The 18,348-nt window shown below is 39.1% G+C and overlaps 1 protein-coding gene across 6 annotated transcripts in view; it reads right to left on the minus strand.

The window, feature by feature from the left end:
- Positions 1 to 18,348, minus strand: part of ZFYVE9 (zinc finger FYVE-type containing 9) — a 200,040-nt gene that overhangs the window by 36,421 nt on the left and 145,271 nt on the right. For all 6 annotated transcript variants that reach the window (XM_074221445.1, XM_074221441.1, XM_074221443.1 and 3 more), the window contains one exon: positions 1,532 to 1,756. In XM_074221445.1, the coding sequence (XP_074077546.1) occupies positions 1,532 to 1,756 (225 nt within the window). The remainder of the gene's footprint in view (positions 1 to 1,531; positions 1,757 to 18,348) is intronic.

An 18,348-nucleotide genomic window follows, 5' to 3' on the forward strand; every position in this document is an offset into this window, starting at 1 on the left:
GGATAGCCAAGAAACATCTGGTCCATGTCTGCTTCGTGGGAGGTTCTGTGGTGAGCACCAGAAGATAGAGGAAGGCAGAAGACAAGAAATGGGGGAGACCACAGACCAACAGCAAGGTTATCAACAATTCCCCCTTGGGAATCATTCAGAGATAATGAAGAGAGAGAAGTCATCAGGAAAGGCTTCCTGTCAAAGGTGGACATTAGTGGGGATTCGAAGGTGGCCGGGAGGAGAATTAGGGAAAGTAGTACCAAAGTCAGAGGAGGAGAGGTCAGTCACCGACAGGGACAACAGCTCTGATCATAAGGGTGGACGCTTTGAGGACACCTCTCTGCCACCCCAAAGATGGAGGGGGAGAGGGTGGTCACTGACAGAGGGGAAAACAGCTCTAATCACATCCTTAGATCCACCTAAGGGGGCTAAGGACCATCCCCCCCCCACCCTTGCCCACTGCCCTGATCTGGAGAATGAAGCAGAGAGAAGCCAGGCCTTGCTCTGGGTGCTGAACACAAAAACCTTGCTTTTCATCCCCTTAAAGCAGATCCCAGGAACTTTCTATAAAGAGGTAAATTCACACAAAATAAATGCAAAGTAAATGAGGGTAAGGGAGGGTAAAGGCACTTAGGACCCTCAGAGAACTCTTTCTATTGGGGGGGGGGGATATCATGAAGGGTAAATTTCCAGAAGGCCAGGTGAGCTGGACTGCACGTTTGGGAAGGGCAGAGTAGGCCCAGATTGTAAAGGACTCAAAAATCCAAGAAAGATGTCAGGATCAAATTTTATTTTCATAAAAATTCACTTTCTCTCTCTATCAAATTGAAGAAGTTTCCCCACTGGCCATATTCAATCCAGAAAGCCTCTAGTGACCACTATGCCTTCTCTAGCAGGAGGACTCTGCAGTCCGGGCTGCCCCTGTGATGGTCCCTGAGCTCATCAGAGCCCCGATGTCTTTCAAAGTTATTGTATTTACAATATTGCTATCGCATAAACTGTTCTCTTGGTACTACTCTCTCTATTCTACATCAGCTCCTACAAGTCAGAAGTTTCTATTGGATCTCAGGAAGCTATGATAATTGAATGAATAGGGAGATGTGTGGATGATTGTTGGGGGGATTGGGAGAAAGATAAAGCAGAGACAATTAGGAGACTAGAGCAATAGTCTCACAGAGAGGGGATGAAGGCCTGAACGTGAGCAGCAGCTATGTGATTGAGGAGAAAGATGAGAGAGATTTTGTGGACACAGAGAGAAGATGGAGCAATCCCCAGTGGGGATGTGGGTGGGGGACAGAGAGGAGCTGCTCTGTGTCTACAGAGACCCAGACGTTCCTCAGGAGCACTGGTAGCACGGTCACTCAGAGAGCTGAATGGTTCCACCCAAGGACAGATAACGAAGAAAGGCCAGGGTAGGTGACTTTGCCCCTCCAAGGTGTGTACTCTGCATGCCATATCATGAGTTGCCGCTGTCTTATGACCTGAGAGAACAGCTCTGGATAATGCACATTTGAGTCAGTGTTAGAAGGCTTTAACTTACGTCTGTATTCAGCTCCAAGTCTCAGCATCAGTCTGATGGGGAATACTTTTGCCCAAGGAGTTTCCCACTTCTGGATAAGAATCCCAAATAAGTACGGTGGAGTTGGGAGCACCAGATCCTGCAATGACTGGTAAGTTGCTGTGACATACAAGAATCCACCATGTTCTTTGCTGCCCAGGAAACTCTGGCTGAAAAAGGAGTGTCCCAAACAGCTGACAACATTCCCTGAAAGAAAGACCTTTATTAATTTATCCAATTTTCTTTGAATTCACAAACTTTGGGCAGGAAGCACTGAACTCTGATGAAGTCAATGATTTAAAAGTAGCCATTGTATTTATCGGAACAATAACCCACAGGATACCAAGGCTAAAAGGAATATAGTAAAAAGACAGGGACTTGTCCGAGGGCCATTTCTATCATCTGGAGTCCTTTGAAAAAAGATGAAAACAAGATAAATAATAAGAATAATATGATTTTATTTTTTAAATTTAAGATCTACCAAATACCTAGAAAAAGATGACCAAGTTACTAGGATAATAAATCAAAAGTTTGCTATTCTTTATAAACTAACACAAAGCAAATTCTCATTCTACAGATCCCAAACTATCCTTGAGAATTCAATAAATCAAGTGGTCTGGAAATGAACAGATAGAAAACTGCTACCCCCAAAATCCTGAAGGTAACACTGATTCATAAAAATGTAAGAGAACACTGTAATAGATCTTGCCAAAGCAACAACTCATGATCTTAAAATTCACATTAATGGTATGGCAAAAAAGGTTTTCAAAATACAGAGAAGAAATGAAAATATCATATGGGAACCTAGTGGTGCTATGGCTGGAGTAGGGAGGCTCACTTGCCTGCCTGTTCCCTTGACTGTAAAACGGGGACAACAATAGTAGCCATGTCCCAGGATTGCCGGGAGCCTGGGGCGGGCACTCCATAAATGCTAATTTCAACCATCCCCAGATAAGTCAATAATCATAATCATAATCATACTAGTAAGCAATGAGAGACTACTTGAAGGATTGTGATGCACTTTACAGGAGTAATTCCATTTGCTCCTCCTAACCATGTCATGAGGGAGGGGCTACTATTGTTCCCACTTTGCAGAAGAGGAAACTGAACTCAGGGTCGCACAGTTAGTCAGGGTAGGAGGCTGCAGTGGGACAATGGTCTTCCCTTCTTCTCCCTACCAAGTCATCACACCAAATCCAAAGGATCTTGGCTCCTGAGACTGTCCCAAAACACGAAATATCAAGAAGCAATCAAACAAAATAAAAAAAAAAGAAAGAAAAGAGAAAAAGTGAAATATCTTGGGTAGCTAGGTAACACAGTGGACAGAGCACTGGCCCTGAAGTCAGGAGGATCTGAGTTCAAATGTGACCTCAGATATAATAATTGCCTAGCTGTGTGACCTTGGGCAAGTCATTTAACCCCACTGCCTAAAATAAAAAAAAAAATGTAAAGTGAAATATCTCATGAGAAAAATGACTGACCTGGAAAAAAAGATCAAGGAGAGATAATTTAAGAATTACTAAAAATAAAAAAAAACCAATCCTGATATTCTAGAACCAGAGGGTAAAATAGATTGAAAATTCCATGATCACCTCCTCAATGAGATCTCAAAATGAAAACTCTTAGCAACAATTACAGCCAAATTCCAGAACGCCCAGGTCGAGAAGAAAATATTTCAAACAGCCAAAAAGGAAAATTCAAATACTGTGAAGCCACAGTTAGGATAACACAAAAGTTAGCAGCTTCTACATTAAAGAATCAGAAGGCTCAGAATATGACATTCCCAAGGCAAAGGAGCTAGGATTACAACCAAGAATGACCTACTACTGAGCATAGTACTTCAGAGGTGAAAATGGATATTTAATGAAATAGAGGACTTTCAAGTATTCCAGATGAAAAGACTAAAGCTGAATGGAAAATGTGACTTTCAAATACAAGACTCAAGAGAAGTATTTAAAAAGATAAGTAGGAAAGAGAAATCATAAGGAATTTAATAAAGTTTTAAACTGTTTACATTCCTCCCTGAGCAGATGCCTTTTGCAAATCATCATAAGAACTTCCTTATGATTAGAGCAGTAGGAAAGAAAATGCAAAGAAAGAGGGCATGGGTGTGAGTTGAATATGATGGGATAATATCTAAAAAAGAATGAAAGTAATAGATGAAAAAAAGGAATGCTCTGGGAGAAGGGAGAGGTAGAATGGGGTAAATTATCTCATAAAAAAAAGAGGTACAAAAGAGCTTTTATAGAGGAAGGGAAGATGGGAGAATTGGGGAGATTACTTGAACTTTGCACTCATTGGAAATGACACAAAAAGGAATAAAATACACATTCAGTTGAGTATAATAATGTTTTTCCTTCATTCTTGAAGAAGACCATGACATCAGGAAGATGATGTCATGACAAACATATGAAATAAATTTGAGTGAGGGGGGCTGTGCTAAGTCACCAGCCTCACTTTCTTCTTCAGAGTCATCTAGGTCCAGTGGCCAGATATGAATAAGGACAACAGGGGATGACGCTGGATACGAGGCAATCAGGGTTAAGTGACTTGCCCAGGGTCACAAATCTATCCTACCCTATAGGAAAGTAGGAAGGGAAGGTGATAAAAAAAAAATGGGGGGGGGGTAAGGCTAATAGAAGGGAGGGCAGATTTAGGAAGGCAGTAGTTAGAAGCAAAAGATTTTTGAGTATGGACAAGGTGAAAGGAGAGAAACTAGAATAAAAACAGGAAAAATAGAATGGAAGAAATACATTGAATAATCATAACTGTGAAAAAAATTATAGAAAGTTTCTCTGATGAAGGCCTCACTTCTCAAATATATAGAGCTGAGTCAAATTTATAAAATTAAAAGCCATTTCCCAGTTAATAAATGGTCAAAGAATAAGAAGTTTTCAGGCAAAGAAATCAAAGTTATCTAAAGTCATATAAAAAATGCTTTAAATTTCTATTAGAGAAATGCAAATTAAAATCATTCTGATTAGCCAATATGAAAGAAAAGGAAAATGATAAATGTTGGAGAAGATGTGGGAAAATTGAAATACTAATGCACTGATGTTGGAATTGGGAACTGATCCAACTATTCTCTATTTAGAGCAATTCAGAACTATGCCCAAAGGGATATAAAACCATACAAATTCCTTTGGACCATGCAATACCATTACTAGATCTGTATCTCAAAGAGGAAAAAAAAAAACAAACAAAAACCCAAAAAGTAAAAGGACCTATATGTACAACAATATTTCTTTTCTGGTGGCAAAAGAACTGCAAAAGGAGGGGATGCCCATCAATCGGGGAATGGCTAAACAGAGTGGGCTATATGATTGTGATGGAATATTACTGTGCTTTATGAAATGACAAGCCGTACTCTCCGAAAAATCTAGAAAGACTTAACAGGAGCTGAGAGCAAAGTGAAATGAGCAGAACCAGAAGAACACTGTGCACAGCAACAACAATATTATACAGTGAGCAAATTTGAACGATCTAGTGATTAACACCAATATAATGATCCAAGACAACTCTGAAGGACTTATGATGAAAAATGTTATTTATTCTCAGAGAAAGAGCTGATGGAGTCTGAATGCAGATCAAAGCCAGACTTTAGATTTTTTTTCTTGGTCATGGAAATGTTTTTCATGACTGCACATGTATAATTTATATGAAATTGCTCGCCACTTCAATAAGGGGAAAAGGGAGGGGAGAAAAAGAAAGAATTTAGAACTGAAAATTTTAAAACACCAGATGACAAAAATTATTTTTATATGTAAATGGGGGGGAAGGAAATACTAGTTTTTAGAAAAAAAGTTTAAAAGAAAAAATAAAGATGTGCATATTAAAAAAAATACTGCACCAAAAGGTTTTTGTTATTGTTTATTTTTAAAGAGGTAAACTATAAGAGTAAAAGATGGACTCCAGAGGAGGAGAGGAAAAAGAAACATATTACTATCATAGGAGACAGGGAGACCTGATTCTCTCATCTGCAGTTGCTCTAAAAAGGGTGATCCTGATTTCGGAGTCTTGGTCCAGAGTACATTAAGGAAACATACAATACGAGGAAATCATATCAAAGGGTGACCAAAGTCATATAGCCAACCAAAGGTGGGGGCTGGGATTCTCTACCAATCTGCAGAACTGCTTCCTCTCATGGAACTGAAGCAGAGCTACTTTGATAAGTTCCAACCCATATATTTCAGCTCTTATAAGACATTGTTGAATGTAAAGTCTTTGCACTAAAGAATTTTTTTATTGCTTTTCTAACCTTTTGTACTTTGTTTCTACTTTCTTCCAATGTGCATCTAGCTCAAGAGCTGCTAATTGCCTCTCACTTAACATATTGCTTCAGAGAAGACTGAGGCACTGCATAATTCTGGTGTTAAGTCCTTCAGAGTTCTTTTATTTATATTTTTAGATATGTCAAGCTTTTCAGTTTGTTGAGAGTCTTCACTGGTGACTGTCAGCTTACCTGGCATGTAATTGGACAGTTGGAGAACATGTCCACCTCCATGAGCTTTCAGCCTCCCTGGTCATCTCGACCACTGTGTCATCTTGACCCAGGCCCTCCCACTGGCCTGAAAGGACATCTTCAGTCACATTAGTGTTCCTTTTGTCCTCAACTTGCCATCTACTTCGATATGTGTCAACCATATAAGTTCCTTACAGACAGGAATTGCTTCTCATTTTTGTCTTTGCAACCCTTCTGATTAGTATGGTACCTTATGTGTAATTGAAAACTAAAAATGCTTGTGGAACAGAATTATTTCCAAGCAAGAAGGGATGTCATAATAGTTCACTTTTTCACTGTATATGCATTTTATCTTGTCTTCTTAAAATAATCAATTCACTTTTAGGCATGGTGCTATGGTTTATACAGTACTTTTCCCTCAACAATCATTCAAGGCAAGTGTTCCCCATTTTACAGATGAGGCTTGAACAGGCTTAAGTGATTTGCTCAGGGCTCCACAGTTGTTGAAGAGGATGAGCCCTGGTAACCTGATTCTTCTGAACCTTATCTCATGCAAACTGCAATCTAACAAAACCATGCAGAGAATGGTCTGGAGCTCTGAAAAAGGGACATCCCAATCACTGAAACCCGAGCATATCTTGGGAAATTTCTTTTATTTTGTTCCCCACTTGAAGAAATTTGAGTAAGTCATTTTGCTCTTGTCAAAATCATAAGGAAATGCATTCACAAGTGTGAGGTTTGAGGTCTTCATCATCTTCCCCATAGATGGCATCTTCAGTGAGCCCATAAACTCAAAGATCTGATGATGATGCCCATTACAACAGACCCCTCGTGAATTAATGGGGAAAAATAGAATGGGCAATCACAAAAACAGGATTTATTAAGAGAAGGGCCCACTGACCAACTCAGGTGATTTTGAAGGAAGGGCTTTAGAGAGGGCCATAAGAAGAGCACCTGGGCCTGGAATTCACTAGTATCTGAGAAAAGTGATGAAGGCATCACTGATGCTAGCAGGCCCCTCCTCCACTACTGATCATCTTAGAAGGTGTCCTAGAGAATGGATAACATTATTTAGGCTTAGCCGAGATCACCCAATCAGTGTATGTCAGAGGAGAAACTGGGATTCAAGTCTTCCTGGAATGAAGGTTGGTTAATGTCATAAAGTAGTCATAAATGTGAATCATATTATTGTGATTATATAGATCTATTTTAGGTTTGCTTTTATTCTTTATGTCCTCAAAATGTCAAAATGACATTATCATTTGCAAAGAAGCAATTGCATGGTTTACTTGTTCATGAGAGGATAAAAAAAAACCCAGTGGTCATGGTAAGTAAATTGTACTGGTAACATCTTTCTTTATCCTATAAGCAAGATAGAAAAAAATGGTGACTAAAACCCTGATGAGCTCCTTTTTAGAAAAAGTTCAATTGTATTTTATTTAGTTTCAAATTCTTTCCCTCTCCTTCTTATGCCACAGAAAAGGCAAGAAAAACAAAGTCTATTTCAAAAATATATATTTATGTAAAACAAATTTCTGTATTAGCTATAAAAAAAGATTAAAAATAAGTAAAAGAGGAAAACGTATGCTTCAATTTCCACTGAGTCCATCAGCTCTTCATGTGGAGATGGGTAGCATGTTTCATCGTGTTAGAATTATCTTGGGTTGCTGATCAGTTACTAAATCTTTCCAAGTTGGTTCTCTTTACGTTACAATTTTTGTATCTTTAGCTAATATTAATCAATTAACTAGATATATTAGGGACCTATGTCCCAGACACTGTGCTAAGCATTGGGGATACAAAGAAAGGCAGAATCAGTCCCTGATCCCTGAGCACACAACTTGCAAACAGTGATGAACAAACAAGCCAAAGATATGGGGTCATTTAAGGGCAGGGTCAAGAAAACTGGGGCGAGTAGTAAACAACCCAATACTTACTGCAGAGCTGAGAAATGTTTACTTACAAAATTCTAAAGTCTACCCAAGCACCCAGAACACAGATTTTACAAGTTCAATCAGCCCAATTTGCTAAAAATGTATGAGACATATGGAAGCACTTGTACTTTATGATGTTGTGACTGGAGAATGGACCTTGGAATGTGGGGATGGAGGGAGATCATGTGCCTGGATTCAAATTCCCCTTCAGATATCTACCAGCTATGGGATATAAGTGAAGATCAAAATGACCAATGTAGTTAAGTGCTTTGCAGCCTGAAGCACTATTCAGATATGAATTATGACAAATTAAGAATCTCAGTTCCCTTGTTTGTAAAATGGGAAATTGTAATAAGGTGGTGCAATGGAAAGAATGCTGGACTTGGAATCAGGAAAGTCTGCCTTCGAATCCTGCCTCTGGTACTTACTAATCTGTAAGATGGGGCTAATAACAGTCTATGCCTCTGAGGGTTGTTATAAACTGTAAAGTGTTTGGCAAATCTTAAAAGACTATATTATCGATGAATATGAATAGTCTCAAAAGAAGTACTGCAAATTATTTAAAAACACCTAAAAGAATAATAAGAGAAATGTAACTCAAAACATTCCCCAGATTTCACCTTGCACCCTCCAAACTGGCAAAATGAGAGAAGCCAGCAACACTCACTACTGGAGGGGTTTGGGAGGATAGGCTCACTAATTCATTGTTAGTGGAGCTGTGAAATAAGTGTGATCATTTTGGAAAGCAATTATGCCAATAAAGTGACTAAAATGGCCATATGCTTGGATCCAGAGATTTTGTTACTCTCCTTCTATCCAAGGGAGGTGACTGAGGAGAAGAAAGCCTCTATGGGCACTGGAACATTTACAGTAGCACTTTTTGTGGTGACAAAGAACTGGAAGGAAGGTGGATGCCAGTCATTTGGGAAGTGGTTGGACACTGTATGATTCATGAATGTAATAGAATATTACTGTGTTGGGAGAAACAATGAATATGATCACTGCAGAGACCCACAGAAAGACTGACATAATGTGATGCAGTGTAAAAAGGGAAAGTCAAGAAAATAATCTCAACACTGATTACAAGCAGATCTCAGAGAAATGTGTCCCATTCTAAACAAAAAATAAAGAAGGTTTTGCAATGAAGCTAGTCACATGAATTTTTTGGCTTTCCAAAGGTTATATTTACATAATACTAAAAAAATGCATGCATTTTAATTAAAAATACTTTATTGCTAGAAAAAAAATGCTATCCATCATCTGAGTCTTCAGTGAGCAATCATCAGCCAAGTAATGGTGGAGGGTCCGGCCTCGGTATTGATGGTTGCTGACTGATCAGAGCTGTGGCTGATCAAAGTTAGTGTGGCAATTACTTATAAGAAAAGAATGAAGTCTGCTACATCAAATGACTCTTTCTTTCACTAGAACACTGATAGGCCATTTTAGAGTTATTAATTGTTCTTAGTCCAAACTCATTGGTTTCAGAGAACAGGGAGACCCAAGGAGAAGGAGAAAGTTGGGGGAATGATAGGTCAGTGAAACAATCACAATTCACACATTTATGAAGTTCACCATCTTATATGGGCACGTGTTGTAGTGCCCCAAACTAATTACAACAGTAACATTAAAGATCACTGATCACCATAAGTAAAAATGAAAAAGTTTGAAATACTGTGAAAATTATCAAAATGTGACACAGAAACACAATATGAGCTTTTGACATCAATAGACTTGGCTTGATGCAAGGCTGCCACAAGCCTTCAATTTTCAAAAAATGCAAAATCTGTTTGGAGTAATAAAGTAAAGTAGGCTTGAAGATGGAAAGAGCAACCACAAAATCATCACAAGGAAATGTTGCAAAATTAAAAAAAAAACAGTCTGGTCCCAAAGAAGGAATGAGAGAAGACTCCTCCACTCTACTCTTTTGCAGAGGTGGAAGGCCCACAAGTGTGAGACACTGAATATTTTCAGAAGTTTTCCATGTATTGGTTGGTTTTGTTGGGTTTTTTGCTTCTTTTTTGTTATATGAGAGGGCTCCTAGGAGGGAATAGAAAGGAAACTGGAAGAAATTCTGATGATATAAAGAACAAAGGATTACCAATAAGAATTATCATCATCATCATCCTTGAACTACCTACCTCAAAGGGTTGTTGCAGGAAAATCACTTTATACATCCAAAGTAATTTAAGAATAGGTTATCTTTATTAAATCTTGCCTCTGAAACTTATTAAGTAGGCATATAATTTTAATAGTTTGAGTCTCAATTTCCTTATATATGTAAAGTAAGAATCTTGCACTAGATTTCTCATATGACTATTGTGAGCAAGGTGCTTTATAAAACAGATCAAAATAGATTATTGCTCTCATCAGTAAGAAAATCCTATTTTCCAAATAACATATTCTGTAATATAATGAATAATTGAAGGAACACTAAAATTCCAGACTCCCTAAAATGTATATTTCTTTGGATTAACATAAAAATATAAAACAGTAACATTTTCAATACTAATTTCAATTTTTCTATTGTCAAAAACAGAATAATTTTGGGAGGTTCCACTCCACTCCAGTTGGCTCAGATGACCCAGTTAGTCTGGTCACTGCATCAGATTGAGCAGCTCTTCTCCTCCAACACAATTCTCAGGGCAGTGTCACTGGCCTCCTGGCTGTCTCTCCCCTTGTCTCAGCCTCCTGGCTCCTCTGGTTTCCTTCAAGTCCTGGCTCAGATCCCACCTGCTACAGGAAGCCCTACCCAAACTCTCTTAATTTTACTGTTTCCAGCTAACAATTATTTTCTATTTATGTATATTTTTTGGTCTACAGTTGTTTGCAGTGTCTCTCTCTCCTCTCTCTCTCTCTCTCTCTCTCCCCTCATTAAATTGGGGGTGAGCTCTGACTTTTGTCTTTCTTTATATGCCTGGTGTCCAGCACTTAATAAATGTTTACTGACTAGTTTTTGACCCTGACTATTCAAAGGAATTTGGAATTTCCAAGTGATTTTTAAATCATCTAATAGATTATTAAAACAATTTAAAAGCAGGTGCCCAAAGTATAATTTTCCACTGTAAGGAGAACGAACTAACACTTCCAGGTTATTTCTTCTTTTCTTTTTTTCTTTTTAGATTTTTTACAAGGCAATGGGGTTAAGTGGCTTGCCCAAGGTCACACAACTAGGTAATTATTAAGTATCTGAGGCTGGATTTGAACTCAGGTCCTCTTGATTCCAGGGCTGGTGCTCTATTCATTGCACCACCTAGCTACCCCCAGGTTATTTTTTCAATGGGATTCAATGTCTATTTTCCCTTTCAAGTTACCTCTACATTCAAGCAAACAGTGGTAGCTCTGGAGGAGTAGAGCAACCAGAGTCTTTTCTTCTCTCTTAAAGCTCTCAAGATATGGGATGGGGTGCCCAAGGGACAGAGAATCTGAAGACAGAAGTGACAACAATCTCTGCAGCACTTCTACTCTACTTTGAAAGGTTCTCTGTTCCCATGTCAGTAGGTCCCACAGGAACTGACAGGGCTGATTATCTCAATGTCTATATCAACAGATTCTCTCTACACTCCTTTTCTCTAGCAGACAGACGTACTACCACACACTCAGGTGTGGCTGCTGCCCTGTATCTCAATTTCACCAAGTGGCAATACCACCATCAGAATGGATGATGAAGGAGGCTGCTAGCATTAGTTGACCCTGGTTAGAGAGGAAGAGGACCATACTCTTCATGGTCAAAGAATGGTCAAATAGGAGATGGAAAGATTAAACATTAAACATTAAACCCAAGACTGACATCTTAGAATAGGAATGGGCTACTACCTATACTGCTGTGGGCAAGAATCCCTTAGACTATGAGAGTAGCCTTCATAGTCAATAAAAGGATGAGAAATGCAATACTGGGGTATACTCTCAAAAATGACAGATGATATTTGTTTGAATCCAAGGCAAACCATTTAAACATCACATGATGGTCTTTTCTACACTCCAACCAAGAGGTCAAAGTTGATCAGTTCAATGAAGACCTACTACATCTAGAAATAGTGAATAGTGAAAATAGAAAAAGAAACAGTGAAAGACCTACTACATCTAGAAATAATGAATAATTGATTAATATCCTCAAAGAGTCATATTCATCATAGGGGATTGGAATGCTAAAATAGGAAATCAAATGATAGTCAGAATAGGCAAGTATGGCTTTGGAGTACTAAATGAATTAGGGCAGAGGCTAACAGAATTTTGTCCAGCTCACTGGTCACAGAAATAACTCTTTTTCAGCTTCCCAAAAGGTGCCTCTAGGGGTGGCTAGGTGGCGCAGTGGATAGAGCACTAGCCCTGGAGTCAGGAGTCCCTGAGTTCAAATATGGCCTCAGTCACTTAATAATGACCTAGCTGTGTGGCCTTGGGCAAGCCACTTAACCCCATTGCCTTGCAAAAACTAAAAAAAAAAAAAAATGTGCCTCTACACATGGACATCACCAGATAGTCAATATTGAAATCAGATTATTTATATACTTTGCAGCCAAAGGTGAAGAAATTCTATATAGGCAGTTAAAGTAAGACCTGGAACTGATTGTGGCTTAGATCATGAGTTTCTTATTGCAAAGTTCAAAGTTCGGATTTAAATTGAAGAAAGGAGGGAAAATCATCAAACCATATGAGTCTGACTTAAATAACATTCTTTATGAATATAAAATGAAGAATATATTTAAAGAATTAGATCTGCTACTTTGAGCACCTGAAGAAATGAGGACAGAGGTTCACAATACTGTACAGAAGGTAGCAACAAAAAAAATAGCCTAAAGAAAAAGCAAGGAAGCAAAATAGTTTTCTGTGAAGGCTTTACAAAAAGTTGAGAACAGGAGGAAAGTTAAAGGGTAAAAGAGAATGATAAATCCAACTGAATGCAGAATTTCAGATAACAGCAAGGAGAGATGAGGTTTTCTTAAATCAAAAAAATAGAAGAAAACAATAGAATGGGAAAGATAAGAGATCTCTCAAGAAAATCAGTGATATAAAGGGAAAGTTTCTTACCAAAATGGTAGGGAGAAGCAGAAGAGATTTGAACAGGTGGCAAGAATATACAAGAAAACTATATGAGAAATATCTTGCCATCACCTATCAACACAATGCTATGATTAATTGATCTTGAGTCAGACAGACTGGAGGATGCAGTCAAATGGGACTAAGGAGGCATTGCTAACAATAAGGCTGATGAAAGAGAAGGACTTCCAGTTGAGCTATTTAAAATCCAAAAAGATGATTCTACCAAAGTACTTCACATAATACGCCAGGTAATTTGAAAACTCAACAGTGACCACTGGACTGGAAAGGATCAGTTTATGTCCCAATGTTCAAATTAACCAAACAATGGCACTCATTTCATTTACCAGGTGGTTTATGCTTAAGATTGGGGGAGGGGGGCTAGGTTGCACAGTGGATAGAGCACAAGCCCTGGAGTCAGGAGTACCTGAGTTCAAATCTGGCCTCCAACACTTAATAATTGCCTAGCTGTGTGGCCTTGGGCAAGCCACTTAACCCCATTTGCCTTGCAAAAACCTTAAAAAAAAAAAAAAGATTCTGCCAGTTGGACTTCAGGAATATGGGAACCAAGATCAGAAGAGGAAACCAGTCTTCAAAGAGGCAGAGGGTCTAGAAACCAAATTGCCAACATTCACTGGATTCTGGAGAAAGCAAGGAGTTTCAGAAACATCTACTTCTGTTTAACTATACTACACAACAAATGTGGCAAGTCCTTAAAGAGATGGGAGCATCAGATCATCTTATTTGTCTCCTGAGGAGCTTGTATGTGGGTCAAGAGGCAACTGTTAGAAACAAACTTGGTCACCTCACGCCTATCAGAGAGGCTAACATGGCAAAAGACAAAAATGTTGGAAGTTGGAGGATGTGGAAAACTAAGACACTAACACCCTGTTGGTGGAATTGGGAACTGAGCCAATAATTCTGTGATCAAGAACAAGCCTGAGAGGCCTATAATGGAATGTGTCAGCCACATCCAGAGAACAAATTATGGAGTCTGAATGCACAGCAAAACAAATGATGTTCACTTTTTAAACTTCTTTTATGATTGTTTTCTTTCTTTTTCATGTTCTTCCCCCTTAGTTTTCGTTCTTCTTTCACAATTTGACTAATATAGACTTATGTTGGATGTGATTTTACATATATAACCCATATCATATTGCTTGCTGCCATGAGGAGAAGGCTGATGGAAAAATGTGGAACTCAAAAGCTTATGAAAGGATGAATATTGAAAAATGGTATCTCTTTGGAATTAAATAAATAAGTAAAATGAAAGATTTTTTACAAACTGTGAATAGCAACTATCCTCAGTAATACAAGGGATCCAGACAATTCCAAAAGTCTAATATTGGAGCATACTATCTGATATTGATGAAATACAGACTGACACAAACTATTTTTCACTTTCTTTCTCTTATTTTTTTTGCATTTATTCAAGTCTTCCCATACAAAATACTAACATGGAATGTTTTACATAAATGCATGTATCTAAAAACAACTTAGAACAGAGAGAGGGGAGGGAAAAAGGGAGGGACAGAATTTGAAACTCAAAGTTTTAAATACAAATGTTAAAGAAAAATAAAGAAAACCAAACACAGAACAGCTGATTGGTTTAAGACTGGAAAAGGACAAGGCTGTATACTGTTTGTCCTTCATAGGGTTTAAGTGACATAGGGTTAAGTGTCTGAGACTGGATTAGAACTCATCCTCCTGACTCCAGGACCAGTACTTTATCTACTGCACCACCTAACTGCCCCTAGGCTGTATACTACTGATTTAACTTATATTTGGAGTATAACATGTGAAATGCCAAACTAGATGAATCAAAAGTGGAATAAAGGCTGCTGGGGGAAATATCAACAACCTCAGATTTACAGATAATACCAGTCTGATGGCAGAAAGTGAAGAGAAATTAAGAAGCCTCTTGATGAGAAGGAAAGAAGAGAGTGTAAAAATTGGCTTGAAGTTTAATAGAAAAAAAAACCAAATATTTTGCAACAGGTTCTATTACTTCTTGGCAAATAGAGAAAAAATGAAAGCAGTGTCAGATTTTATATTCTTGGGCTCTTTACATATCACTGTAGAGAGTATCTGCAGCCATGAAACTCAAAGACGCTCATTGGAAGGAAAACTATGACAGCAAACTAAAAAGCAGAGGTATCACCTTGCTGCCTCTATGGTCAAAAATGTTTTTTCCAGTAGCAGTGTACAGCTGTGAGAAGTGGACTGTAAGGATAGCTAAACATTGAAGAGCTGACACTTTTGAATTGTGTTAGAGAACACTTTTGTGTAGCAAGGAGAGCAAAGCAGTCAACATTTAAAGAAATTAATTCAGGTTACTCATTGGGAGGAAAAATATCAAAGCTGAAGCTTAAATATTTTGGCCATATAACAGGAAGATGGAACTCCTTGGAAAAGCTTGATATTGGGAAAAATTGAAGGTGAAAGGAAGAGAATGACATGGATAGAAAGTATTGTAGAAACAACCGATATGTCCTTGGCCAGACTTGGAGAGATAATGGAGGGCAGAAGGACTTGTAGATAGTCCGTGAGGTCACAAAGACTAAACTAAACAACAAAATAGCATAAACAATAATTTAGACAGATGGACAGACTCAAAACGTGGTTGTTAATGGTTCGGGGTCAATGTGTCAAGTGATCAGGAATCTGTACTGGTCCCTGTGCTATTTCATTCCTGCCTCTCAAGTTGCACTGGAACCCCACCCCCCAAATACTTTTGTAAACATTTTAATTTTCTACATACATTTTGTTTTTCCTCAATAGAATGTAAGCTTCTAGAAAGCAAGGACGGTTTCATCTAGCACCCCATGGGCTACAAGGCCTGGCACAAAGAGATGAGTAATGTTTTTTGAAGCGAATTATAAGGAATACCAAAAAAATAAAAAGCAGAGTGAATAGCTGATGGGTATTAACAACTGGGAAATAAAGACAGGCCTTCTAGAAAAGGCAGCACGAGATTTAAAGACTGGAGAGACTCAAAAGGTGAGAATAACACCAACAGGCAGTTGATAAACCATATAAATGCACTGACGATAAAAGAATCCCAAATTGTTCTCAAGTCCTGAAAGGACTGGCAGCTTGGATCAGAGGCCTGGCATAGGTGTTTGAGTAAGATCAGGTTTTGTCCTTTCTAGTGTGATATGACACTTGCAAGGAGCTTCCTGGACAGTCTCCTTTGATCCTCACATCCCTGAGAGGCAGATGCTATGACTTCCCACTGTACTGAAGGGGAAGCTAAAGGTCAGTGATTTGACAAGGTTCACAATGCAACCAAGTTGTCAGTGAATCAATCAATCAGTCAACATTTATTAAGTGCCTCTTATGGGCTAGACACTGTACAACTCTGGGGGATACAAAAAGAAGCAAGAGATGGGCCCTGACCTCAGGAAGTGGATCAAGTAAATAGGGACAAACAAGTTACACACAAGATAAACAGGAAATAATGAAATGGAAAAGCCCTCAAACGAAGAGGGGCTGGGGAAGGCTACCAAGAAAAGAGGAGATAGTAATGAAGACTAGAAGCCAGGGAAGGCAGTAGGCAAAGCAGAGGAAAAAGAACATGCCAGACAAAGGAGATGGCCAGAAGACACTCAGCTGAGAGATGGAGCATCTTGTTGGAGTCACAGGCAGAAGGCCTCTGTCACTGGTTCCAAGAGGAGGAGACAGGGAATAAGATGTAAAAGGCCAGGAAAGGGAACAGAGGAACATGAGGACTTTGAAAGCCTGTGTATTTTGCATATTCAATCCTAGAAGCAATAAGAAGCCACTGGAGTTTATTGAGTAAGGGGGTGACAGGACCAGAACTGTGATTTAGGAAAATCACTCTAGTGGCTAAATAGAGGATAGAATGGAATGGGAAAAAACTGGAGGCAGATCATTCCAGTAGGCCAGAAGCAAGGTGATAAAGACCTGTACTAATGGTAGCTGCATCAGAAGAAAAAATGGGGCGTATTCAAAAGACATTTTAAAGGTGAAACTATGGGAAGTGAGAGAGAGGGAGGAGTTGAGGATGTTTCCTAGGTTATGAGCCTGAAGAATGCTAGAGATGATGATGTTTGTCCTTCATTCTCAAACGCAACCATGACATCAAGGAGGTGATGCCATGACAAACAGTGAATTGGATTTGAGTGAGGGGGGTTGTGCTAAATCACCAGTCTCATTTTCTCCTCTAGAGCTACCTGGGTCCAATGGCCAGAAAGGAATCAAGATGATTGGAGCAGGTCCTGTTTGTGAGGTAATCAAGATTAAAATGAATTGCCCAAGCTAGAAGTGTCAAGTGTCTAAGGTCAGAATTGAACTCAGGTCCTCGTGACTCCAGATGCTCTGAAGGACAGGAAAGAGGGTGTTGCCCTCTACAATAATAGGGAAGGTATAAAGGGGGGGAAAGGGTTTAGGGGGAAAGATGAAGGGTTGTTTTGGACAGGTTGAATTTAAGATATCTACTGAACGTTCAATTCAAGATACTTGAAAAGCTGTTAGAGATGTGAGAAAGGAGATCAGGAGAGAGAGTGAGACAGGAAAGATAGTTTGGGGAATTATCTGCATAAAGATTGATAATTACATCCACTGTAGCTGATGGGATTACCAAGTGAAACAGTATAGGAGAAGAGAACAGGACTCAGGACACAACACTAAGAGCTACCTATGTTTAGAGGATGGGTCTGGAGGAGGATCCAGCAAAGGCGACAGAGAGGGAGCAGCCAGAGAGTTAAGGGGAGAACCAGGAGAGAGTCCTAATAATCTAGAGACAGTATCTAGGAAGAGAGAGCGACGGACAGGGTCAGAGGCTACAGAGACGTCAAGGAGAATGAGGATGGAGAAAAGGGCCCTGGATTTGGCAGCTAAGGGATCATCAGTAACTTTGGAAAGAGCAGTTTTGGTCGAATGATGAGGTCAGAAGTCGGATTGTAAGAGGTTAAGAAGAGAGTGAGAGGGAAGAAGAGGCACCTAATGTTGACAGCTTTTTCAAGGAGCTTAGCTACAAAGGGTAGAAGAACTATAGATAGTAAGTGGGGACAGAGGAGTCAAGTGAGAGATTTTCTCAGGATAAGGAAGACATGACATGTGTAGGCAGTAGGGAAGAAACAGAAGAGAGGGAGAGATTGAAAATAAGTAAGACGGGGGGATGACAGAGGAGTGTCTGAGGGAGCTGGGAGGCAGAAGGGAAGAGATGGAAGGGAATGAGAAGAAATCCGATGTATACTGTGTTTAATTGGGATGCAAACCTGACTGCCAGTCTAAGAGAAATAGAAAATGTTCTTTAAAATGAGAGAAGTGTCAGAACTGAAGGTCAAATTTTACGCCAATTTTTGGGGAAAAAAAAGAAATGGACTAGCATTTAATTTCTGTTA

Source organism: Macrotis lagotis, chromosome 2, assembly GCF_037893015.1.
Source record: "Macrotis lagotis isolate mMagLag1 chromosome 2, bilby.v1.9.chrom.fasta, whole genome shotgun sequence".
NCBI classification, from domain to species: Eukaryota; Metazoa; Chordata; class Mammalia; order Peramelemorphia; family Peramelidae; genus Macrotis; species Macrotis lagotis.